Source organism: Mustela putorius, unplaced genomic scaffold (genome assembly GCF_011764305.1).
Source record: "Mustela putorius furo isolate JIRA1106 unplaced genomic scaffold, ASM1176430v1.1 tig00000876_pilon_pilon_pilon, whole genome shotgun sequence".
Classification (NCBI taxonomy): domain Eukaryota; kingdom Metazoa; phylum Chordata; class Mammalia; order Carnivora; family Mustelidae; genus Mustela; species Mustela putorius.
The window spans coordinates 4,945,490-4,972,607 of record NW_025421506.1 but is presented as its reverse complement, the minus strand read 5'-3'; the positions used below and the strand labels follow the sequence as shown (position 1 = coordinate 4,972,607).

Sequence of the window (27,118 nt, the reverse complement as noted above, 5' to 3'; positions counted from 1 at the left end):
ACTAAAAACCATGGGGTTGTACACTTTAAAGAGTAAATTTTATAGTATATGAATTGTATCTCAGTAAAGCGGCTGTTGAAAAATAGTTCCAAATACAACACTTTTTCAAAAAGTAATTTTTTTCTATTATAGTAATATTACACATACACACATAGGAAACTGGAAAATGTATTGAAATAGAAAAAATATATATACTCATAATAGCACCACCTCAGAGACTGTTAACATTTGGTGATAGTTTCTTTCAATATTTTTCATTTCCATGTATGGATTATTTTTTATATTGATGAGATTGTTGCTGTGTATTAACATTTGTATCTTCCTTTCTTCATTTGACATTGTAATATAACCATTTAAAATACTCTCATGAAATCTTTATAAACATTTTAGTGGTTTACAATGAAGGCTTTATAAATTAATCAGTTCCTGCTGTTAGACATTTTTCACTATGAGAAATAACATTGTAGTGAACATCTCTGAATATAATCCCCATCATCATATTTGGATTTATTTCCTTAAACATGTGCCAGATACATGAAAAGTTATGAATGCTTTTAAAAACCTTTAATATGTATTTTCAAATTGCTCTCTATAAGGCAGGCTTTTACTAACCTATAAGGCACCTTTATTCAGGTTATAACCCCTGGGCAGACTAGCCCTGGCAATCCAAGCTTGGGGTGGGTAGGGAGCCGTGTTACATGCACTCAGACCCTCTGGGGGTGCCTCAGTGTGGTTCAGAGCAGCAGGACGTAGGGATACCCATTTATATTTCAGTGGCTCACACAGAGTACCTGTTTCAGAGAACCCAGATTAGCATTCAGTATTTAGGTCTGTAAAAATCTTTAATTCAGTAAGTGAAAAATAGTATGTTGATGTTTAAATTCACCCTTAGAGTTTATGAGGGTGAACATTTAGAGGTTGTTTCTTGCACATTTGTATTTCCTTTTATGAATTATCTGTTCATACTCATTTTTATGTTCTTAGTGCTATATTTTGCACATTATTTATGATCTGTTATTTGTTAGTAATATTCTTCCTAGATTGTGCTTGTTTTAGATTCTGAAAGCACAGGGTTTTATTTCTGTTTAGAACAACCAATAATTTGCTCTCTTGATTCTCAGTTTACAAAGTTCTTCCCCATTCAGATGCCTGAAAAATACTTATGTTTTCTTCTTATTACTTCATTTTTACATTGATCTCTTACATTGATGTTTAACATTTCTAATTTTTTTTTCAAATAGCATTCCTGTGTAACACCATTTATTGCATCAGCTTTGCCTAGTAGTTTGTGGTCTGTTTCTTGTCATGTGTTAAATTATTATAGCTACTTTGATAAAAATATTTTGCTGAGTTTAAAAACAATAAATATCACATTCTTTATTTTTAATAAGATTTTATTTATTTATTTGTCAGCACAAACAGTGGGAGCGGCAGAGGGAGAAGCAGACTCTGCTGAGCAAGGAGCCTGAAGCGGGACTCGATCCCAGGGCCCCGGTATCATGACAGGAGTCAAGGCAGATGGCTTAACCAACTGAGCCACCCCAGGCACCCCATGATCACAATCTTTATATGGTTAAAGCACTGTTCATTCATGATATATTTTTGCTTCACTGTTAATAATTGTTTAAATTGACCTATTTGTAATGTGATAATTTTAATGGTGACTTATTCTTTATACCATGAATCCATGTGAACTGGGTATTTGGACAAATTACGATTAATCATTTTACAGAGATGAGTGCATTTACGGATGACCTAGACTGCAGGCGTTATAGGTAACAGGCACTTGCACTCACTTTTAATAACTTGTCTGTTTATGGTTTTCAGGGGTTGTTATCTCATATACTTTCAGCATTCAGATTTGATACTAAAGAAGTTGGTCTTTTTACTCAAGGTCTTGAATTTACACCTGCAGATTACTATCCTGGTTTGCTTAAAAATGTGAGTATTTTTAATTTATTAGTATTGAAATTTTTGTTGCTTAATGTACCAGGGCAAAAAAGGGTAAGAAATACCTCACTCTTCCAGGAAAGATGTTTAACTTTTCTCTGTTTATCTCTTCTTACCTTGGGTGGACTTACAGCCATGTAAGGAAGAAGTGTGAGACGGGAGATTATGAGAAAAACGAAGGAAACCAGGAGAGGTTATTCTAAATCAACCAACCCCTCTTTTCTCTCAACAGATCTCATTTATTCTTTCAAAGATTTTTGGGAGAAGAGATTTCCTTAGCCAGTATAAACACACCCTTTTACTGTTGGACAAATTTTGTATTTAAGATAACCTTAAGGAATTTTACATTAAAGCAAAAAATTCAATGTTTTAAATAGTAATATATATTACAATGTAATTTATATTGTATAGTAATATATATTACAAAGTAATATACATTACAATGTTATAAATAGTAATATATATTCACATCTTAGTATTATAGTTTTGTTTTCTTCTGCCTTGAACTTTGGCCAAATTCAAGAAATTTTAATTTATGATCTTCTAAATACTGTTATAAGATTTTTAATGTTTGTTAACTGTTCTGGTCATTTAGAAATTTTATACATAAATAGCATTTTAAAAAATTACTAGAACTAAATTAGGAAGGAAAAAATAAGTTAATTTCAATGTGGTTTTATTTTTAACAAGTTTGATTTTCTTAGGAAATTAATGATCTGTCTATTGTTTATTTGCTTAAATTGGAATGTGGAATAACAGACATTAAAAATAAAATCCAAGTTATTAGTAAATGGACTTGGCACTGCTTTCTTTTCATTTTGACAAAGTAAAACAAGGAGATGACGGGGAGGGCAGGGGAGGGAATCTCAACGGAAATATCACTCACACCAAGAAAAACAGAACTGATGTAATCCTGTTTCGCAGTATGAGTTAACCTGCAGATGATTTTGTTTTACAGATGGTTTTATCATTAGTGTCTGAACTCCGAGAGAATCATCTTAATGGATTTAACACTCAAAGGCGGTAGGTGTTAAACTAAACATCCCCCTTCTCAAGTTTCAAAATGTATCAGTCTGGTTATGAGAGAAAAATTTTATAATTCTTTGGAAATGCATGTTCATAGTTAGAGTTATATTCTGTGTGGAGAGATTATTTATACATGGCAAATTGGTGAGTTTTATGAAACTTTTTTTAATCACTATTCTTTCAACTTTTAGAGGGCAGTAAATCATGCAGTATCTCTTGTGACCCATTGAGTAAAAAACCCTACATTTACAGTAGAGAACACAAAGGAAAGGCTCAGCTCAGAGTGTGTGTACACTCTGTGTCTTAAAAATACACACACACAAACAGTATTTACAAGGCAACAGGTATTTGATGTGGACATATGACATATTTTAAGAAACATAATACTCCAAAATCTAGACTAAACAAATAGATTCAGACAAATTAAAAGGCAATCAATCACATTACAAAATATTCTTCACTCTGAGAGAATTCAAAGCGTCTTCATTGGTGAGCATTTCAATTTTTTTTTAAGATTGTATTTATTCATTTGAGAGAGTGGGAGCATGAACAAGGAGAGGGGCAGAGGCAGAGGGAAAAGCAGAAGCCCTGCTGAGAGCAGGGAACCTGATGTGGGGTCTCCATCCCAAGGCTCTAGGATCATGACCTGAGCCGAAGGCAGACACTTAACCGGCTGAGCCACCCAGGTGCCCTGGTGAGCATTTCATTTTTAACAAATTATTAACAAGAGAGTCTGGGGATGAGGGACTTTTATCCTTGTTTTTTGCTTTTTGTTTGTTTTTATAAAGCTGTTGTTAATTAAAGCTCTATCAGAAATGGCCTTTGCTCTCAGCCTATATGATCCTTATCATGTGAACTTTAAAGTAAACTATAAACTCTTAAGCAAAAACACTGGAGAAAATCTTCATTTATTGATTTGGCAGTGATTTTTTTTGGATATGACACCATAAGCACAAGCAGCAAAGGAAAAGTAGATAAATTAGACTTCATTAAAATTATGAATTTTTATGAGTTATACTATCAAAGCAAAAAGACAGCCCATTGACTGAGTGAAGACATTTGGAAGTCTGTATCCAATAAGGATTTAACTCCCTTAACTCAACAACAACAAAATATTCAGTTCAAAAATGGGCCAAAAGAGTTGTTTATACATGTCTCCAAAGATGATATGCAGCTGGCTAGTAAGCACATGAAACAGCGTCCAGCACCAACAATTATTAGAGAAATACAAATCAGAAACACAGTGGAATACCACATTACATATATCAGCATGACGTCTAATTTAAAAAACAAGCAAAATGGAAAATAATAAATGTTGGCAAGTAAGTTAAGAAAGTAGAACTTGTGCATTGTTGGTAGGAATGTAACAAACTATAGAAATGATTCCTGAAAGGATAGTCTTGCTGGTGGGAGTGTTAAATGGTACAGCCACTGTGAAAAAGTTTGGCAGTTCCTCAAAAAATTAAACATAGAATTACCATAAGACCCAGCTCCTGGGTATATATTCGGAAGAATTGAAAACAGGGATTTGAACAGATATCTGAACACCAACGTACATAGCAGCATTATTCACAATAGCCAAGAGGTAGCAACACTCCCAAGTTCCCATTAGCAAAACGTGGAGTCGATAAAATGTGGATAAACATAATACAGTAAAATATTGTTCAGCCATAAAAAGGAATACAAATTTTTTATATGCAAGAACATGGATGGACCTTGAAAACATCAAGCTTAGTGAAATAAGTCAGACACAGAAGGGCAAATAATGTAGGATATCACTTGTATGAAGTACCTAGAAGAGGAAAACTCAATAGAGATAGAAAGAATAGAGTTTATCAGGGGCTAGAGCGAATGGGGTTACTGTTTAATGGTTCCATAGGTTTGGTTAGGGCTTAGGGATAATGAAGAGCCTTGGGTATAGATTGTGGTGATGGGTACACAGTATGTGAATGCCTTTAATGCTACTAAATGGTTACCAAGTACAAAAGATTAAAAAAATAAAAATTATGTATGTTTTACCACAGTTTAAAAAAAGCAAAGAAAAAAAACAAACATGATACCAACTGTACACTCTCTCAAATGACTAAAGCACTTACATCAACATGTGTTAGAGAAGATACGGAACCACTGGATCTCTCATCTGCTCTCTGTGAAAATGTGACTTGGGATCACCACTTTGGTAAACAATGTAGTAGTTTATTGTGAAGTTAAACACACACTTACCATATGATCCATCAACTCCATTCTGAGTATTTACTCACAATAAATGAAAACATAGGTAGTCATAAATATTTCTATACAAATATTCACAGTTGCTCAATTTTGTAATAGTTCAAAACCAGAAATGATCCAAAGGACCACCTTAACTGGATGGATAAACAAATAAGTATTGTCTGTTACCGCCATTTAAAAAATGAAAAGACAAACTGTGAGCATATATTTTCAGATTATGTATCTGATAAAGGGCTCCTACCCAGAATATATAAAAAACTCATTAATAAGACAAATAACCCATGTATAAAGAATTCAGTAACAAGACCACCCAGTTGAAAAAGTGGGTAAAAGATTGGAAAAGGTCATCAAAAAATATATACAAATGGCTGATAAGCACATGAACACTTGTATACAGATGTTCGTAGAAGCATTATTCACAAAAAAACAAAAAGTGGAAGCAACCCAAATAACCATCAGCTCACAAATGGATAAACAAAATATCTTATGTCCATACCGTAGAATACTGTATCTCACTAAGAAAGGAACAGTCTACTGATTCATGTTGCAATGTGTGTGAACCTCAAAAACATTATGCTTAGTGAAAGAAGCCAGTCACAGAAGACCATATATTATATGATTCCATTTTTATAATATACATAATAGGTAAATCTATAGAGAGAGTAAATTAGCTGTTGCCAGGAGCTAAATGTAGGAACAGGGATTTGCTGCAAATGAAGATTTTGAAATGATAGAAGTGTCCTAAGTGGATCATTAGTCCAACTTAGTAATTTATTAAGAATCTTTAATTGAACATTTCAAATAGGTACATTTTATGGGATATAAATTATACCTAAAAAGTAATGAGAAGAGTCCCTGGGAAGGCAAGGAAAGCATTTACAATAATTTATTTACATGCCAGGTAGAGACTTCAGTTTTGCCTTGAGATGAATGTTGAATAATAGAATTAGAACTTTATTAAAATGGACTTAAAACATCAGTAGGATACAATGTATATGTACACCCTTTACCAACATCCTGAACTATGTCAAACTAATGATTTTTTTAAAAACTTAACTGAGAAGAAACAACAGTAAAACAAAAATGCTATTAACAAGTGGAGAACATTAGCCAGAGAATTGGAAGATATTTGCAACCTATAAAACAGATGATTAGTATGGGAAGTATAGAAATGCCTCCTGCAAATCAATCATAAAGAGGCAAACACTCCAGTATAGAAATGGGCAAGAAATATAAGTAAGTTATTACTAAAAAAGGAAAACAATAAATAACATTTTTAAAAATTCAAGAGTGATGTCAGCAGTACAGTAGAATAGGAAGCCCCAGTCCTTGTTTCCATACAGAAACACTGACTTAGCAATGGTGTATGACCCAAAGAACCTTTATGAGAACTCCAGAAACCAATTAAGATGCTATAATTCCCAGGCAAACTCAAAGTTAAAAACAACCATATTGAAATGGGTAAGAAAGCCATTTCATATCAACCACAGTATCCCTTCTCCTAAACTGGCTCAGTATTGTGGGATTGGGAGGAAAATTCTAGCTTATAGTTTCTCCTTTGAGGGGGAAAGAAAAGAATGGAATATGTTCAGTGTTCCTGCTTTGGGGAGGTCACCTGAGGGACTAGTGTCTCACTTGCCTGACTCTGACCACTGATGGGGAACCAGCAGACTTTCAGTGCCTGGGGACTGAGGAACATTAGAGAGTCCTCAGCTGCTTCTTGCAGCACCAGGAAACTGAGTGCTGCAGATGGAGGTAGGTTCAGGGAGAAAACACCCAGCTCCCAGCTAATGTCTAGATGGGGCAGGGGGTGAGAAAAAAAAGAGTGGAATGTTTATCTAATTTTCCATCTTCTGAAGGGGCTACTTTAGGGATTCATTTCAGTCTCCCATGACTTGAAGCAATAACAGAAGCAGCATACTTTGGAGGTCAGAAGTCTGCAGAGAACCAAAGAGCTAATGGCTTATTGTAGCACCAGAGAACCTGCAGTACCAAAGACAAACACCAGAGGGAGGAAGAGATTGCAAACTCCTGAAAAACTGGCAAGCTCTCTGGGAAATTGTATAAACAATCCCAGAGAAGACACATCCCCATAAAAGATTCAGAGGACCCCCAGATTCTCTCATTAGGTTGAATTGTGAGAGTCTTCTCCTGTAAAAAGGAAGTCCATAAAGCCTGGAAGAAGTGGCTATTTCTTTGACTGCAGAAAACGCAACAAAAAAATAATGCACACAAAGAAACAGGAAAACATGGCCCAAACAAAGGAACAAAATTAATTTGCACAAACCTACCCTAAAGAAGTGGAGAGCTATGAACTGCCTGTCAAAGAAAAATAATCATCCTAAAGGAGCTCAATGCACTATAGTTGAATACAGATAAATAACTAAATGAAATCAGAAAAATGATGCATAAACAAAATGAGAATATCAAGAGATAGCAATTAGAAAAAAACACCAAATAGACATTCTGGAGCTAGAACACAGTAACTGAATTGAAAAATTTAATAGAGGGGTTCAACAGTAGTCTTAGTCAAGCAGTTAACTTGAAGATGTGTCACTTGAAATGATCAAATCAAGTTAAAAAAAAAAAAAAGGAATGAAGAAAAGTTAATTAAGCCTTAGAGTTTATGGAACACCATTAAGTGCACCAGTTATATGTATTGCAGTTGTCACAGAAATGAGAAAAAGACAGCTTATCAAATCTAAGGAAGGAACTAGACATCTTAATTCAAGAAGCTCAAATAACTCCCAACTAGAATAAATCCAAAAGGATCTACAGCAAGACATGTTATAATCAAACTGTTAAGAGGTAGAGAATGTTGACAGCCAGAAAAAGCACAAAAAAAGAACACAAGGAATATAACACCTACAAGGAAGTTCTCCAGATTATCAGCAGAAACATTAAGGCCAGAAGGGAACAAGATGACATATTCAGAAGTGCTTAAAAAAAACACAACAACAACAACAAAAAAACCCTGTCAACCAAGATTATTATATTCTGCAAAGTATCCTTCAAAACTGAAGGGGAAATTAAGACCTTCCCAAATAAACAAAAGCTGAGGGAGTTCATCACCACTAGACCAGCCTTACAAGAATTGTTAAAGGGAGTTTTTCAAGTTGAAACCAGAGGACTTTAGGCAGGAACACAAGAGCATACTGAAATATAAAACTCTCTGGTAAAGGTAAATATATAAACAAATGTAAAATCCTGTAATACTATAATGGTGATACATAAATTACTCTTAAATCTGGTAAAATTTAGACGATAAAAGCAGAAGAAAGAACTATAACCACAGAATTATGTTAATGGGGCCACCTGGGTGGCTCAGTCACTTAAGCATCTGCCTTCGGATCAGGTTATGATCCCAGGGTCCTGGGGTTGAGACCGTGTGGGGCTCCCTGCTCAGCTGGGAGCCTGCTTTTCTTTCTCCCTGTGCCTTCCCCCACCCCACTCTTGCAGGTGTGCTTGTACACTCTCTCTCAAATAAGTAAATAAAATCGTTTAAAAAATTGTGTTAATTGGTATAAAACAAAGAGATATAATATCATGAAGCATGAGGAGGAGATATAAAGGAGTAAAGTTTTGTGTGTAACTGAAGTTATCAGTTTAAAATAGATTGTTGTAACCATAAGATATTTTATGTAATCTCCATGGTAAAGACAAAAAAAAAAAAAACTATAGGAGTTACACATAGGAAAATGAGAAGGGGGACGCCTGGGTGGCTCAGTTGGTTAAGCAGCTGCCTTCGGCTCAGGTCATGATCCCGGCGTCCTGGGATCGAGTCCCACATCGGGCTCCTTGCTCCATGGGGAGTCTGCTTCTCCCTCTGACTCTGCCTTCCACTCTGTCTGCCTGTGCTCGCTCTCGCTCTCCCTCTGAAAAATAAATAAATAAAATCTTAAAAAAAAAAAAAAAAAGAAAGAAAGAAAATGAGAAGGGAACCAAAGCATATCACTACAAAAAGAAAAAAAAAAAAATCAACGAAACACAAAGGAAGGCAGCAAGAGAGGAAAAACGAACAAAATAACCACAAGACATGTAAAGAAAACAATGAAATGGCAAAACTAAGTTGCTCTGTATCAACAGTTACTTTAAATGTAAAAGGATTAAACTCTCCAATCAAAAGATGTTGAATGGCTGAATGGATTTTTTAAAAAGAAAAGGTCCAACTATGTGCTGCCTACAAAAGATTTATTTTAGATGTAAGGATGTATAGAAGCTTAAAGGGAAAGGATGGAAGAAGATAGCCAATGCAAATTTTAACCACAAAAGAGCAGCAATGGCTTTACTTCTGTAGAATATGTTAAATCAAAAATTGTTGTAAGAGAGAAAGACCTTGTATAATGGTAAACTGTTCACGTCACCAGGAAGATACAGCAGTTTATAAATGTCTCTGCACCTAATAGAGTATTGAAATATATGAAGCAAACATTGACAAGATTGAAGGGAGAAATTGAAAGTAGCACAATAATCATAGGAGATTTTAATACCCTACTCTCAATAATGTGCAGATCAACCAGACCAAAGATCAATAAGGAAACAGGATTTGAAAAACAGAACAACTGGACCATATAGATCCATACAGAACACTCTATACAATAACAGCAAAATATTCTTCTCAAGCACATGCAGAACATTCTCCAGGATAGGTCACATGTTAAGCCACAAAACAAGTCCTAAGAAATGTAAGGTTGAAATTATACCAAGTGTTTCTTTCAACCACAAAGGTATGAAATTAGGAATTTTTAAAAAATTCATAAATATGTGCAAATTATACAAACATTCTTGAACAACCAGTGAGTCAAAAAAGAAATCACAAGGGAAATTAGAAAATATGTTGAGGGCCGCCTGGGTGGCACACTAGTTAAACGTCTGCCTTTGGCTCACGTCAGGATCCCAGGATCCCAGGGTACTGGGATCCAATGCTGCCTTGGGTTGCCTGCTCAGTGGAAGGTCTGCTTCCCCCTCTCCCACTTCACCTGCTTATGTTCCCTCTCCTGCTGTGTTTCTCTCTCTCTCAAATAAATAAATAATTATCTCAAATAATTATTTATTTATTTGAGAGAGAGAGAGTGAAAGAGAGCAGGAGAGGGGAGAGGGTCAGAGGGAGAAGCAGACTTCCCACGGAGCTGAGAGCCTGATGTGGGACTCGATCCCGGTACTCTGGGATCATGACCTGAGCCAAAGGCAGTCACCCAACCAACTGAGCCACCCAGGTGCCCAAATAAATAAAATCCATTAAAAACAAAAAAAGAAAATATGTTGAGAAAATTGAAAATGAAAACACAGTGTACCAAAAAGAATAGGATGAGAGAAAACTAGTACTAAGAGGAAAGTATGTAGCAGTAAATACCTTCTTTTAAAAAGATCTGAAATCAGCAACCTAATTTTATACCTCAGGGAATTAGAAAAAGAACAAAGTAAACCCAAAGATAGCAAAAGGAATGAAATAATAAAGATTACAACAGAAATAAACTAAGGAGAGAATAGAAAAAAAATTTTTTTTAGAAGATCAAGAAAATTGACAAACCCTTAACTAGACTAGAAAATCAGTGAGAAGATTCAACAAATACCAAAAATGAAAGAGAAGACATTACAACTGGTGGCACAGAAATAAAAAGAATAAGAGACTATGGAGGAGCAGTTAAGATTGCAGAGGAGTAGGGAACCCTAAGTTCATCTGGTCATTGGAATTAGCTAGATAGTTTTCATATTGTTCTGAACACCTGCAAAATCAATTGGACGTCTGAGAAAAGAATGTTGCAATTCTGCAAATAGAAAAACAACTGCTTTGGGGCACCTGGGTGGTTCAGTGGGTTAAGCCTCTGCCTTCGGCTCAGGTCACGAGATCAGCGTCCAGGGATCGAGCCCCGCATTGGGCTTTCTGCTCAGCAGAGAGCCTGCTTCCTCCTTTCTCTCTGCCTGATCTCTCTCTCTCTGTGTCAAATAAATAAAATAAAAATCTGTAAAAGAAAAAAAAAAGAAAGAAAGAAAAGAAAAACACTGCTTTTTGGAAGGTAGAAGTAGTGGAGACTTGAATCCAGGGTGATTTTTCGGAGGATAAGGTGGAGGAGAGGGAACCAGTTTAAGGAGGCCACTGCAAAGTATTATAAGTAGTGGAACACAAAATCAGAACTTCTAGAAGTCTGCTACAGTCAGGGAGACCGGCTTAAAGGTGCTCAGGTAGTGAAGTGGGACAGCATAGTCTCAGGATCGCTGGTGTTAGAAGAATGGGGGTGCCTGAGGGCAGCAGAGTTCCCAGGCATTGGAATGGGGAAGCTGGCTGAAAACAGCAAATCTAGGTGCCAGCTTTCTGCTCTTTGTTGCCATAAACTGCAAACCTTTGCAGGGTCCTCCAGCCACTCCCCTGGCAAGGGCCCAGCAAGGGCAGAAGCATAGGGAGACTACTCCCCTCCGTCCTGGATGAGGAACAGCATGGGTCTGTGCTGCAGGAGTACATAAAATTTGGAGACTTGAAACTCAGAACTTGCCCGAGATAAGAATGCTCAGTCACAGGCTGGGTGAACACAGAGTTCTGACAGAAACCAGGGAGACAAGAGTGATTGACTACGTTTCTGTGAGGGCTCACTGAAAACTAGAGGCTGAGAACTTTCAGCTCCAGGAGTAAAGAGTGGGGCACCACCATATTCATCCTGCCTATCTGTGATGAAAGCCCTCAGGGAGCAAAACAGTGCAACCTTATGTAATCTGGAGCTGCTTATGCTGAGCAGGGCCCCCTGGCAAGAGAGAGCTATTTCTACCAGGGCAAGAGCACCTGAAAATTAGCCCAACAGGCCCCTTCCTCAGAAGACCAGCAGGAACAACTGGCTGCACCCTTTACTCATCATAGAGAACTGCAAAGCTTTGGCTCTTGGAGAAAACATAGGTTTTTAAATTCTTTAGTCTTTCAGGATTTTGTTGTTGTTGTTTAGCTATTTTATTTTTTCAATTCTTTTTTTTACTTTTTATTTATAAACATATATATATGGTGTGTGTGTGTATATGTTATATATATAATTTTTCGCTTCCTTTCATTGTATCTTATTTTTGTGTGTATATATATAAGTTTCTCTTTCTTTCCTATTTTGGGATCTAGTTTCTTTTAACAGACCAAAATACACCCAGGATCTAGTTTTTTGTTTTATTTCTTATTTGATTTTTTTTTTCTTGTTTTATTTTTTGTTTTCTTCTGCTTTTTTCTTTTTCTATGGTTTTTATTGTTGTCTTTTCTCTCTCTTTGTTCTGTTCTTTTCTGGACAAAATGATAAGGCAGAGAAGTTTACCCCAAAGGAAAGAACAGGAGGTAGTACTCACTGCCAGGAATTTAATCAATATGGGTATAAGTAAGATGTCTGAACTAGAATTTAAAACAGTGATTATAAAGATACTAGCTGGGCTTGAAAAAAGCATAGAAGACGCGAGAGAATCCCTTACTGAAGAAATAAAGGAACTGAAATCTAGTCAGACTGAAATTAAAAATGCTATTACTGAGATGCAGTCCCAAATGGAGGCCCTAAAGGTGAGGATAAATGAGTAAGAAGAGAGAGTCTGTGATACAGAAGATAAAATGATGAAAAATAAGGAAGCTGAAAAGAAGAGACAAAGACAACTATTGGATCAGGAAGGGAGACTTTGAGAACTCAGCAATTCCATAAAGTGAAATAATACCCAGATAACAGGGGTTCTAAGATGGAGAGAGGGAAAGAAGGGCAGAAGGGTTATTTGAACAAATTACAGCTGAGAACTATATTTATATCTGAGAATCTCCAGATTAGGGAAGGAAACAGGCATTCAAGTACAGGATGCAGAGAGGAACCCCCCCCAAAATCAATAAATATAGGTCAATAAGTCAACATATAATAGTGAAACTTGCAGATTTCAAAGATTAAAGAGAAAATTCTGAAAGCAGCTCTGGACAAGAGGTCCTTAACCTATAAGGGTGGACACATAAGGTTGGCAGCAGATCTGTCTGCAGAGACCTGACAGGCCAGAAAGGACTGGTATGATATATTCAATGTGCTAAATGGCAAAAATATGCAGCCAAGAATACTTTATCCAGCAAGGCTGTCATTCAGAACAGAAGGAGAGAGAGTTTCCAGGATAAACAAAAATTAAAGGAATTTGTAAACACTTAAACCAGCCCTGTAAGAAATACTAAAGGGGATTCTTTGAAAGAAGAGTCCAAAAGTAGTAAAGACCAGAAAGTAACAGAGACAACAGACAGAAACAGTAATGTCACAGGTAATACAGTGGCACTAAATTCGTATCTTTTACTAGTTACTCTGATTGTAAATGGGCTAAATGCCCCAATCAAAAGATATAGGGTATTGGATTGGATTTAGAAAAACTAAAAAACAGAAACAAAAAAATAAGACTCATCCATATGCTGTCTACAAGAGACTCATTTTAGGCCCAAAGACACCTCTAAATGGAAAGTGAGGAGTTGGAGAATTATTTATCATGCCAATGAACATCAAAAGAAAGCCCGAGTAGTTATCCTGATATCAGACAAACTAGATTTTAAACCAAAGAGTATAATAAGAGATGAAGGAGGACACTATTTCATAATAAAAGAGTCTATTCAACAAGGAGAGCTAATAATCATAAATATTTATGCCCCTAAAATGGGAACAGCCAAATAAATAAACCAGTCAACTAACAAAGTTAAAGAACCTAATCGATAATAAATCAGTAACAGTAGGGGACTTGAACACCCTATTCACAGCAATGGACAGGTCATCGAAGCAGAAGATCAACAAGGAAACAAGGGCTTTGAATGACAACACTGGATCAGATGGACTTTACAGTATATTCAGAGCATTTCATCCTAAAGCAGCAGAATACACATTCTTCTGGAGTGCACATGGAATATTCTCCTGAATAGATTACATAATGGGTCACATTCGGGTCTCCACTGGTACAAAAAGATTGAGATTATACCATGCATATTTTCAGATGACAGTACTTTAAAACTTGAACTCGATCATAAGAAAAATTTTGGAAGGAACGCGAATGCATGCAGGTTAAGGAGCATCCTACTAGATAATTAATGGGTCAACCAAGAAATTAAAGAACTTAAAAAAATACATGGAAGCAAATGAAAATGAAAACAACAGTTCAGAACCTTTGGGATGCAGCAAAGGTGATCCTAAGAGTGAAGTTTATTGGAAACAATCCTTTCTGAAGAAGAAAAATCTCAAAAGCACAACCTAACCTTATACCTAAAGGAGCTGGAAAAAGAACAGCAAATTAAGCCTAAATCTAGCAGGAGAAGAGAAATAATAAATATTAGAGCAGAAATAAATTATATAGAAATCAGAGAAACAAAAGAACAGACCAAAGAAACTAGTAGCTGATTCCTTGAAAGAATAAGATTGATAACCCCTAGCCAGACTTATAAAAAAGAACAGGGAAAGGACCCAAATAAATAAAATCATGAATGAAAGAGGGGATATTACAACCAACATCTAAGAAATACAAATATATGAAAATATTATGGGGGCGCCTAGGTGGCTCAGTGGGTTAAGCTGCTGCCTTCAGCTCGGGTCATGATCTCAGGGTCCTGGGATCGAGCCCCACATTGGGCTTTTTGCTCAGCAGGGAGCCTGCTTCTCTCTCTACCTGCCTCTCTGCCTACTTGTGATCTTTCTCTGACAGATAAATAAATAAAATATTTTTTAAAAAAGAATATTATTAATAATTAACAAATTAGGCAGTCTGTAAGAAATGGATGTATTCTTACATATGAGCATATAAACTACCAAAACTGAAACAGGAAGAAGTAGAAAACCTGAACAGACCCATAACCAGCAAAGAAATTGAATCACTAATTAAAAATCTTCCAAAAACCAAGAGTCTAGAGGTCAGATGGCATCCCAGGGGAATTCTACCAGTCATTTAAAGAAGAGTTAATACCTATTCTTCTGAAGCTGTTTCAAAAAAAAGGAAATGGAAGGAAAACTTCCAAAGTTGTTCTATGAGTCCACCGTTACCTTGATCCCAAAACCAAAAAAAAAAAAAAAATCCATCCAAAAGGAGCATTATAGACCAATATCCCTGAAGAACATGGATCCAGAAATTCTCAACAAGATACTAGCTAATGTGATCCAACAGTACATTAAAAGGATTATTCACCACAACCAAATGGGTTTTATTCCTGGGCTACAAGGGTGGCTCAACATTCACAAATCAATCAACATGATATACCATATTAATAAAAGAAAGGATGGCAACTATATGTTTCTCTCAATAGATGCAGAAAAAGCATTTGACAAAATACAGCATCCTTTCTTGATAAAAACTCTACAGTATAGGGCTAGAGGGAACATATCTCAGTTTCATGAAAGCCATAAATGAAAAGCCCACAGCAAATAGCATCCTCTGTGGGGAAAAACAGACCTTTCCTCCTAAGGTCAGAGAAGGGGGTGTCCACTCTCACCACTGTTGTTTGACATAATACTGGAAGTCCTAGCCTCAGCAATCACACAGTAAAAATAAATAACAGGTATCCAAATTGGCAAAGAAGAAATCAAACTTACTTTCTTCACAGACAACATGTTATTCTATGTAGAAAACCCTAAAGCCTCTATCCAGAGATTGATAGAACTGATAAAGGAATTCAGCAAAGTCACAAGATATAAAATCAATACCCAGAAATCAGTTGCAGTTTTATACAATAACAATGAGGCAGAAGAAAGAGAAATCAAGGAATCGATCCCATTGTATAATGGCACATAAGATACCTAGGAATAAACCTAGCCAAAGATGTGAAGGATCTGTACTCTGAAAACTATAGAACACTTACAAAAGAAATTGAGGAAGACACAAAAGAAATGCTCATGGATTAGAAGAATAAATATTGTTAAAATGTTATGTTACCTAGAGCAGTCTACACTTCCAGAGCATCCCTATCAAACAAAATAACATCAATATTTTTCACAGAGCTGGCAAAAAGAATTCTAAAATTTGTGTGGAAGCAGAAAAGACCTCACATAACCAAAGTAATGTTGAAAAAGAAAATCAGAACTGGAACCATCACAATTCTGGGCTTGAAGCAGTATTACAAAGCTGTAATCTTCCAAACAGTATGGTACTGACCCAAAAACACACACGTAATTCAGTGAAACAGAGTAGGAAACCCGGAAGTGGATCCTCAAATCTATGGTCAGCTAATCTTCAACAAAGTAGGTAAGAATATCCAATGGATAAAAGACAGTTTCTTCAACAAATGGTGTTGGGAAAACTGCATAGCCACATGCAGAAGAATGAAACCAGACCACTTTCTTATGCCACACACAAAAATAAATTCAAAATAGATGAAAGACCTAAATGCGAAGTAGGAATCCATCAAATTCCTAGAGGAATTTTTGACCTAGGTTACAGCAGCTTCTTGCCAGACCATTTCCAAAAGCAAGAGAAACAAAAGCAAAAATCAACAATTGGGACTTCATGACAGCAGAAGAAACAGTTAACAAAACTAATAGGCAACCTACTGAATGTGAGAAGATATTTGCCAGTGTCTTGTCAGGTAAAGTCTTGTATACCAAATCTATAAAAAATTAAACTCAACACCCCCAAAACAAAAAATCTAGTCAAGAAATGGGCAGAAGAGGTGAACAGACATTTCTTCACAGAAGACATACAAATGGCCAACAGATACATGGAGAAATGCTAAACATCACTTGACATCAGGGAAATACAAATCAGTACCAAAATGACCTCACACCAGTCAGAATGGCTAAATCTAACAAGTCAGGAAGCACCAGATGTTAGCAGGGATGCAGAGAAAGGGAAACTGTCATACGCTTTTGGTGGGAATGCAAATTGGTGCATCCACTCTGGAAAAGAGTATGGAAGTTCCTCAAAAAGTTAAAAAATAGAGGGCGCCTGGGTGGCTCAGTGGGTTAAAGCCTCTTCCTTCAGCTCAGGTCATGATCCCAGGATCCTGGGATGGAGCCCCGCATCGGGCTCTCTGCTCAGCAGGGAGCCTGCCTCCCCCCTCCTCTCTCTGCCTGCCTGTCTGCCTACTTGTGATCTCTGTCAGATAAATAAATAAATAAATAAATCCTAAAATAAAAAAATTAAAAATAGAATTACCCTATGATCCACCAATTGCACTACTAGGTATTTATGCAAAGGATACAAACATAGTGATGTGAAGTGATGCATGCACTCCAGTATTTATAATAGCAATGTTCACAATAGCCAAACTATGGAAAGAGCCCAGATGTCCATTGACAGATGAATTTATATATAAAGAATATATATATATATATATATATATATATATATTTAGATAGATAGATATAGATATACACATACATACATACAGTAGAATATTAGTTATCAAAAAGACTTGCCATTTGCAACAATGTGGATAGAACTAGAGGACATTATGCTAAACGAGGTAAGTCAGGAGCACAAATGCCATATGATTTCATTCATATGTGGAATTTAAGAAACAACAGATGAGCATAGGGGAAAGGAAAAAATTGAAATGAGGCAAAACAAAGGGAGGAAATCGTAAGAGACTTAATTATAGGAGACACACTGCTGCAGGGGAGGTGGGTGGGCAAATAGGAAATTGGATAATGGACATTAAGGAGGGCACTTGAGGTAATGCTCACTGAGTATTGTATGCAACTGATGAATTGCTAAATGCTACCTCTGAATCTAAGAATACAATATATGTTAATTAAATTGAATTTAAATAAATTTTTAAAAAGAATGAGACTACTATAAACAATTTTATTGTAACAAATTGGATGACCTAGAAGAGATGGTTATTTTTTTTTATAAACATACAACCTACTAAGAGTGAATCATAAATTTTTTTAAATCTGAACAAATCTATACAGGGAGACTAAATCACTAATCAAATACTTTCCAACAAAGAAAAGCCCAGGACCAGATGGTTTCGCTAGAGTATTCTACCAAATATTTAAAGAATTAACACCAGTCCTTCTCAAACTCTCTGAAGTAATGGAAGAGGAGGGGTACATTTCAAAACTCATTTTATGAGGCCAGCATTACCATGAAACCAGAGGCAGATAAAGATAGTAGAAGAAAACTATAGGCCAATATTTGTGATGAATATTGATGATGTGTAAAAATCTTCATCAGTATACAAGCAAACCAATGTCAGCAATACACTAAAAACATTGTGCATCATGATCATGTGGGATTTATTCCTAGCATGCAAAAATGATTCAATATACAAAAAGCAATTAGTGTAATACACCATGTTAGCCAAATGATGGAAAAAAAACCACATCATGATAATTTCAGTTAAATCAGAAAAAAAATGTTTGATAAAATTCAACACCCTTTCATGATAAGAACATTCAGCAAATTAGGAATACAAGGAAACTGCTTCAACAAAATAAAGACCATGTGTGAGAAGCCTACAGCTAACATCATCCTTCATGGTGAAAGACCAAAATTTTTTCCTTCTAAAATCAGGAACAAAGCAAGGATACCCTCTCTTACCACTTCTTTTTAACAGAATACTGGAAGTACTGGAGAAATTGGGCAAGACAAAGAAACAAAAGGCATCCAAATTTTATTTTGTGTGTTTTTTTTTTTAAGATTTTATTTATCTATTTAAAGAGAGAGAGTGCACATGGGAGGAGAGTGGGGGTGGGGGGAGAGGGAGAGTCTTCAGCAGACTGAGCTGAGGGTAGACCTGACTCTCAGTCCCTTCATCCTGAGATCATGACCTGAGCAGACACTAAGAGTAGGATACTTAGAACTGACAGAGCCACCCAGGTGCCCCAAGGCATCCAGAATTTGTTTTAATTTTTTTTTTTAAGAGCATGAGCCGGGGCTGGGGGGCGGAGGCAGAAGGAGAGGGAGAAGCAGACACCCCGCTGAGCAGGAAGCCTGATGTGGGACTCCATCCCAGGACCTGGGATCATGAATCATGACCTGAGGTGAAAGCAGATGCTTAACCGACTGAGCCACCAAGATGCGCCCCCCCACAACTTTTTTTAAGATTGATTGTTTTTGGTTTTTTGTTTTTTGTTTTTAAGAAAGAAAATGAGAGAGAGTGTGCAGGGGGAAGGGACAGAGGGAGAGAGGGAGGAGAGTCCCAAGCTGACTCCACACTGAGCATGGAGCCCTGTGGGGCTTGATCTCACGACCTTGAGGTCAGGACCTGAGCCCATACCAATAGCTGGATGCTTAATGAACTGCACCATGCAGGCGCCCCTCAGGGCATCTGAATTTTAAGGGACAGTTTACCATTTTTAAGTGACATGATCTTATACATAGAAAAACCTAAAGACTCTACAGAAAAAACTATTAGAACGAATAAATGATTTGAGTAAGGTTACAGGATGCAAAATCAATATTTAAATATCAATTGTGTGGGGATTTTTTTTTAAAGGTTTTATCTATTTATTTGACAGAGTGAGTAGGCAGAGAGGCAGGCAGAGAGAAAGGGGGAAACAGGCTCCCTGCTGAGCAGAAAGCCCAATCTGAGGCTCGATCCCAGGACCCCGAGATCATGACCTGAGCTGAAGGCAGAGGCTCAACCCACTGAGCCACCCAGGTGCCCCTCAGTTGTGTTTTTATACACTAACAGCAGTCCAATAAGACATTTTTTTTAAAGCCCATTATAATATCCAAAAGAACAAAATATCCAGGAAAAAACTTAATCAAGGATATAAAAGACTTGTATGCTACAAACTATAAAACAATACTGAAAAAAATTAAGTGTGACACAAATAAATGAAAAGGCATTCTGTGTTGAGGTATTAGAAAACTTAATATTGTTTAAGTGTCCATACTACCCCAGGCAGTCCATAAATACAATGTAGTCCTATTAAAATACAAATCGCATTTTTCTTTTGCAGAAATGGAAAAGAAGGCCCTAAAATTCATATAGAAGACCCCAAACAGCCAAAAACCTTAAAAAGAAAAACAGATAGAGGCCTAACACTTCTGGATTTGAAAACATAACTCAAAGCTATAGTCATTAAGTCTCTTTGGTACTGATATAAAGCCAAACACATAGACCCATGGAACAGAATAGCAAGAAAGTTGCAAAAAGATACCCATAATGTCCTAAAACAACACATACATATAAAGTAAAAGTGCTAAAACTAGACAGAAAGGACTCACATTAGGGGATTGCCAGCTCCTAGGAAGGAGAAGAGGAAATGGGACAGGAGAAGGGTATTTCAACTGTAATTGAAACATTTTTATTTCTTTAAAACCTCAACTGAAAATACCAATAATATGTTAGCTTTGTAAAATCTTGGCAATGAGTACCCAGTTAATGTTATTAATAATTCCCTAGGTTTTTCTTATAATTTTATAATTAAACTTAAAAAATGTAAATACAGTTTTAGCTAGTAAAATTCTGAAAATTAAAAGATAATATTCATAATAAAAGAATAATTTCCTGCCTCAGATTCTTATTTCCAAAATAGCAGGTGTAGTTCATGAAAACACAGTCATCTTTAATCATCCTCAGATTGCTTAGTATTTATTCGCTCTGCAGTTTTTCCCCTTTATTTAGATCTTTTTGCACTGTACCCATTATTTCATTTTACTGGTCTTTCAGATTCTTTCTTCAGAATGTGTGCTTTTCATTTTCTCACCCTCAGACAGGAGAGGGTAGCAGTTCAGAAAGGCATCTAAACTCTCCTGACCACAATTAGGAAAGCCTGCTGGAAGCTATTAGCTAATATTCTCTTTGCATCTGAGAAATTTCCATTTGTGCCAGATTGGATCATTTTGTGGGGCATGTTCATTCCCAAATTTCTGATTGTTTCTTCAGTAAGGATGTGTATTCTTCAAAAACAATATGCACATATACCCAATATTCCCTGGTGCAGAGCAAAGTTTACTGAAGGGTGTCCACACTGGCACTCCAGCTGGCAGCAGCGGTAAGGATAGAGCAGTGATTAACTTGATGAGTAGTTTAAAAACTCTAACTTTAGTCAAAGCAAGTTAGTGATGTAATTAGTAAAATTCTTAACTGAATTTACCAAGAGTATGAGATGCTTCCATTAGTAGAATGTCCTCTGGACACTGGCACATCTCATACATTCCTCATTTGCTCTTTTGAATAATTTTTACTATGGAGTCTTAATTTTTGAATGAATTCTAGAATTCAGCAAGAAATGTCTTACAGCTATTTTTTTGAATGTGTTGAGTTTTTTAGAGGAATTCAGTCTCTTGAATTAAGTTAATTTATACTTATCAGAAGATTGAATTTAAAAAGCAATTTGATGCTCAGCATTCTTTTTGTTTCTTTATGAGCTTTTAAAGTCCTACTTTTAAGACCTCAAATCAGGAAGTTCTGTTCTCCATCCATAAAAGATTCTGGGTCTCTTAAAGCTTATGTAAGACTCAGAACTCCACATCTACAGTTCTCTAGTGAATTGTTAAGTCCAACCAAGGTTACTTTCTTGTATCAAGTAGAGACATTTCATGAAATCAGGTAGTGGAATGGCATCATGATAACATTTGAAAGAGTTGCCAAACATGCTGGAGCCATTATAGTTGTTGCTATCATAAGTTACCATAATAACTATAATATGCATCATCATAATATATAAATTTCTCCTACTATGTACATACCTGAAGTTTTCTGTATATTTTTAAGATTTAAAAGTCAAAAAAGTTGAGTAAGAATATATTAGGCACACTATTTTCTGGTATACTTGGATGTAGATATTCCCCTATTTATGAGACACAAATTTGCTCATTACTTTCCTTCCCCTAGGAAGACTTAAAATATTCAAGCCACTAAGAGCCTCTCAAACTTAAACACCATGTAAGCAATGCAGTTGTTTTTCTCTTTGTTTTTAACAGAGGGCATCTGTACTTTTCTTTTTTTTCATATTTTTATACTTAAAATTTTTTAAATATTTTGTTTATTTACTTTTGCAAGAGAGAGAGAGAGAGAGCGAGCAAGAGCACATGAGTGGGGTTTGGGGCAGAGGGAGAAGCAGACTCCCCGCTGAGCAGGGAGCCTGATATGGGACTTGATCCCACTGCCCTGGGTTTATGATCTGAGCCAAAGGCAGACACTTAACTGACTAAGCCACCCAGGCACCTACTACTTAAATCTTCAAAGTTCATTTCAAAAGACCCAAAAGTCTTGTAGAAAATATAGAATGAATCTTATAACTTCAATGCATAAAATGTCAGAGGAACAAAAAAACAGGAAAATCTGTTTGGTTTTCTTTTACATTATTTTTAGAGGCCTGATAAATGGTCTTGTCATAGCATTTTAAATAGAATTTCACTTGCCACCAACTAAAATCAACAATTCAGTGACAGAATGTTTAAATTTTCTCCTGTTCTTTGCTGTAAACCGTCCAGAAGGAGTGACATTCTGGGTTTTCTGAACATCATCAGTTTATCTTGTAGTTCTATGGTTTGCTGCAGATGGCTTGGAAGCTTCAGTATAGCCACATGGGAATGATATTTCCAGCAGTATATGGTTACTGTTGAGCCTTCTGCAGTTGAATTTTTGTGCAAAAATCATTTGGAAGTGCTGCTCTGGCAATCAATCAAGACATAATGCTTAGCGTAATCTAGTCTGGAAAGTGTTGCATAACTATAGACGAAGTGGGACCTCCACACTCTGGCAGGCTTCAGACCGAAAGAGGAAGCCGTAAAGGCTGTGAGCCTTTGAAGCCCTTCAGAAGATCATCAGTTGACCTTGCCTGCATTTTGGTAGAACCAAGAGCTGCTGAAATTTATGTGAGACTTTAGAATTTTTCAGGAAAGTTCTCTTGGACCTTCTCAGCCTAATTGGTAGATACAATCTGTAGCCCATAAACATCAGTGCTCTTTTGAATGTCCTTGGTGCCAGGATTGTCTTTTCCACACAGCTAGTAGCCAGCGATAGACTCCGACTCCTCTCTTTTAAGGTAACTAGAGAATGTAAGACTTTTTTTTTTTTTTAAAGATTTTGTTTATTTATTTGTCATAAAGCACAAGCAGGCAGAGTGGCAGGCAGAGGCAGAGAGAGAAGCAGACTCCCTGCTGGACAAGGAGCCTGATGTGGGACTTGATCACAGGACCTCTGGGATCATGACCTGAGCCAAAGGCAGCAGCTTAACTGACTGAGCCACCCAGGCGTCCCGAGAATGTAAGACTTTTAAGATAATGAGAGAGAAGTTGCACATATAGGTCTTCTAGAGAGGAAGATTGCTGAAGGGTAGAAGATAGAAGCACTGTCTCCCTGCTTCTTTATTTCAGAGTTCTGGATTTACTATGAGTATACAAAACTATTTTTCCATTTCTCAAACATCCATGGAGCCCTTAGTTTATGCAAAATACTCTGCTAGATTCTGTACAAAATACACACAAAAAAATTCCACATTCCACACATACATACCAACCCCCCTTTCTTCTATCCTACCCAGTAAGTTCATAAATTCCAGAAGTATTAGGTATTTACAACTCAAGCTAAATCCCTCTCTTTGTTAAACTTAGATGATGAACTTGAAAACATTAATTATTTTTAGATCTAAATCCACCTTCGTGGTGGGTTAGTGAAAGATGGTAGAGCACTGAGGAAGATATCTGTTGTTGAAGAGACTGGGATCATTTAGGAAAGTGGAACAGAACAAGAAGTGAGTTTTAGAAAAGATGATCATTTGAGGAAAAAAGACAAAATATTCACACATAAGAATAAGTCGTTGTGTAGTTTGACAAAACTTTATTTCTGTGAGAATTTTACGGTTGGTTACCAAGAAAATAATATAGCTCAACAGAAAATTTATAAGAATTAACTAACATAAAAATCTTAAATACTGTTCTATCATGTCTCCTTAAAGTATTCAGATTATTACTAGAGATTGATATCTTATTCTAGGGACTGCTACTGAAGAAATAGTGTAGAGCAGCATTTCTCCGGCTTCTGTATGCATGAGGATCATCTTACATTAAGACGTTAACAAGCAGAGCGGCACCTGGGTGGCTCAGTTGGTTAACCATCTGCCTTTGGCTCAGGTCATGATCCCAGGGTCCCGGGACTGAGTCCTGTATGCGATTCCTTGCTCAGGATGAAGGCTACTTCTCCCTCTGCCCTTCCCCCTGCTCATTCTCTCTTACACACACACACACACACACACACACATGCTCTCACACACTCTATTTCACAAAAGTAAATTAAAAATTTTAAAGATTTTATTTCTTTATTCGACCGAGAGAGAGGGAAGCAGGCTCCCCACTGAGCAGGGAGTCTGACACGGGGCTTGATCCCAGGACTCTGGGATCATGACTTGAGCCAAAGGCAGACGTTTAATGACTGGGCTGCCCAGGTACCCCAATAAATAAAATTTTTTAAGAAAGATGTTAACAAGCAGGTTTCTTGGCCCCACTCATAGGGATGCTGATACTAATGCTACTAATTCTGAGGATCGTATTTTTGGAGTAGCTCTGATGCAGAGTACTTGGCCAGATTCTGAAGATTAAAGTACAAGATCTGGGGTACCTGGGTGGCCTAGTCAGTTAGGCATCTGACTCTTGTTTTCGGCTCAGGTCATGATCTCATGATCTTCATGGGTTGTGGTGTCAAGCCCCACATCATCGGGCTCTGCTCGATGGGGAGTCGCTTGGCAGTTCTCTCTGCCCCTCTCCCTACTTAAGTGCATGCTGTCACTTGTGTTCTTCCCCCCCCAAATAAAAATAAATAAATTTTAAAAAATAATAAAGTTTAAGACCTCTGAAGAATAGTGGCTCTCATAATCAGGAGAGAATAAGATGAAAATGTAATGCAGGAGAATAAATCAAGTGATGAGCTAAAATCATGGGTGAATTTTAGCAATTAAGTATATAATACTGTAAAATAAGGGCGCATTTGATGACCCACAAATTACAAGAAAGGCTTCAAATGGCAGATAGTAGGATATTTTTTAAGGGAAACATCACAGCCCAAAAAGCTTGCAGGAGAGTACTACTGCAAAGGTACAGGTAACGTTGGGGTGGATTCATGGAGCAGCAGGGCATGTGGCAGCCAACAAAACAGCTTGTTGGACTCTTGGAATTCACAGAAGCTGGCTCCCTACACTCCTCCTTATCCACTGCCTTCAAACAAGAGATGACAGAGATGTCCTGTTTCTAACAGGAAGGACGGAGAAAGATTTGGAGAAATAAGCACCAAATGGCTATTAATTTCCAACAGTTCTGAGGATGCTCTGATGTGCAGAATGTGGTTTATTGGCAACCCCAACCAGCACTGCATCTTGACCTTCCCCACGAGTACCAGAGGAGGCTATAGTAAAAAGAGAGGCTAATGGGCAATCCCAAATCCCAGAAAGAGCAAACAAACAAAAATCACCAGAGATTCATGGAGAACTAGTACCATGAAGAAAAATGAACTAAATGCAATGAAACAGAAGATACAAATACACTAATTAAATGCATTACATTGGGCAAGCGGTTTTTTTTAAAGGGATAAAATTAATTGTCCTAAGAATAATAAGAGAAACTACCAAATCCTTGAAATACTAATAAATTGGTTACATTTCTAAAAAAGGACTTAGAGGGAAAAATAAAAGGCTGAATAGGAGCTAGAGCTGAATAGCAAATAATGACTTCAAAGATTGAGCCAAATAGTTCCCCTGGGATAAAGTGCAAAAGGACAGAGAAGTGGAAAGTAAAAAAGTAGAGTATTTTGGTTTTGTTTTTCCCATTTGTTTATTTAAGATTTTGTTTATGGGGCATCTGGGTGGCTCAGTGGGTTAAGCCTCTGCCTTCAGCTAAGGTCATGATCTCAGGGTCTTGGGATCAAGCCCCACACTGGGCTCTCTGCTCAGCAGGGAGCCTGCTTCCTCCTCTCTCTCTTCCTGCCTTTCGGCCTACTTGTGATCTCTCTGTCAAATAAATAAATAAAATCTTAAAAAAAAAATTTTTTTTGTTTATTTGTCAGAGCACAAGCAGGGGTCCAGCAGGCAGAGCAGACAGAGGGAGAAGCAGCTTCTACCAAGCACGGAGCCCAATGCGAGACTCAGTCCTAGGACCCCAGGATCCTGACCCATTGCCTAACCAGCTGAGCTACCCAGGTGTCCCTTGTTTTTCCATTTTAATATAAGAGATCGAGGGGGATGTCAGGGAAGTTAATGGAGTATGAAGGGCCTGGAGTCCACCTCTTTACCTAGACCAAAATTTTACTGAGAGACTCTGCCTGATGTAACTTGTTTAGGAACTCTGGAGTCTCTTGAAGACTTGCTGCTTTGAGGGGATGCCTTTGATGCTAAATTTCAGCTGTTATCATGGTAAAGACTATCCATCTCCAATACCCTAGACCCATGATGGGCAGCTGTACCTGCATTCATAGACAAGCTTGTAGTGAAGGGGTGGGCAGTGCTTGGTGAGCTTTGGTCTTGTCAAAGATAATATGCGTAGTATATGAAGAGGCTATTAAAATACTCCTGCCTTTTACAACTACATATCTGTGTGGGGCTAAACTGTCTTCATATACTTTGTTCAAAACAGTGCAACAGATTGAACACAGAAATGTATAAAGGATTTCCAGATGTCTTCCTTCAGACCATATAGTAAGATTTATAAACATTTAAATGAGTGCCACTCTTCTTACTATTTCTTTGTCTTGTATAATCTAGTTATGTTAACATCTAATGAGTTTATCATTGTTACTTTTAGTGAGTTGGTATTTTCAGGTGTCTCTGCTTTAATTTCAAACATCATAAATGTTGAAAGTGACAACCTCATAAACAAAAGCTCTTTGGTATTCTCAATAATTTTTAAAGTTTAATCTTTAACCTTCAACACACTGAGAATCTCCAGATCTCTACACAGTTTCTATCCCAGACCTCCTGAAGAAAGGGAAAGGCTCAGGGAGACTTATCTTGTGCTGTATCATCAATAAAGTGTTCTATACCCAGCTCAAAAAAAAAAATGTATATAAGCAGACCAGCAA

The 27,118-nt window shown here is 36.9% G+C and overlaps 1 protein-coding gene across 3 annotated transcripts in view; it reads left to right on the top strand.

The window, feature by feature from the left end:
* Positions 1-27,118, top strand: part of FANCC (FA complementation group C) — a 286,431-nt gene that overhangs the window by 187,148 nt on the left and 72,165 nt on the right. For all 3 annotated transcript variants that reach the window (XM_045086109.1, XM_045086108.1, XM_004777392.3), the window contains 2 exons: positions 1,828-1,941; positions 2,909-2,973. In XM_045086109.1, the coding sequence (XP_044942044.1) occupies positions 1,828-1,941; positions 2,909-2,973 (179 nt within the window). The remainder of the gene's footprint in view (positions 1-1,827; positions 1,942-2,908; positions 2,974-27,118) is intronic.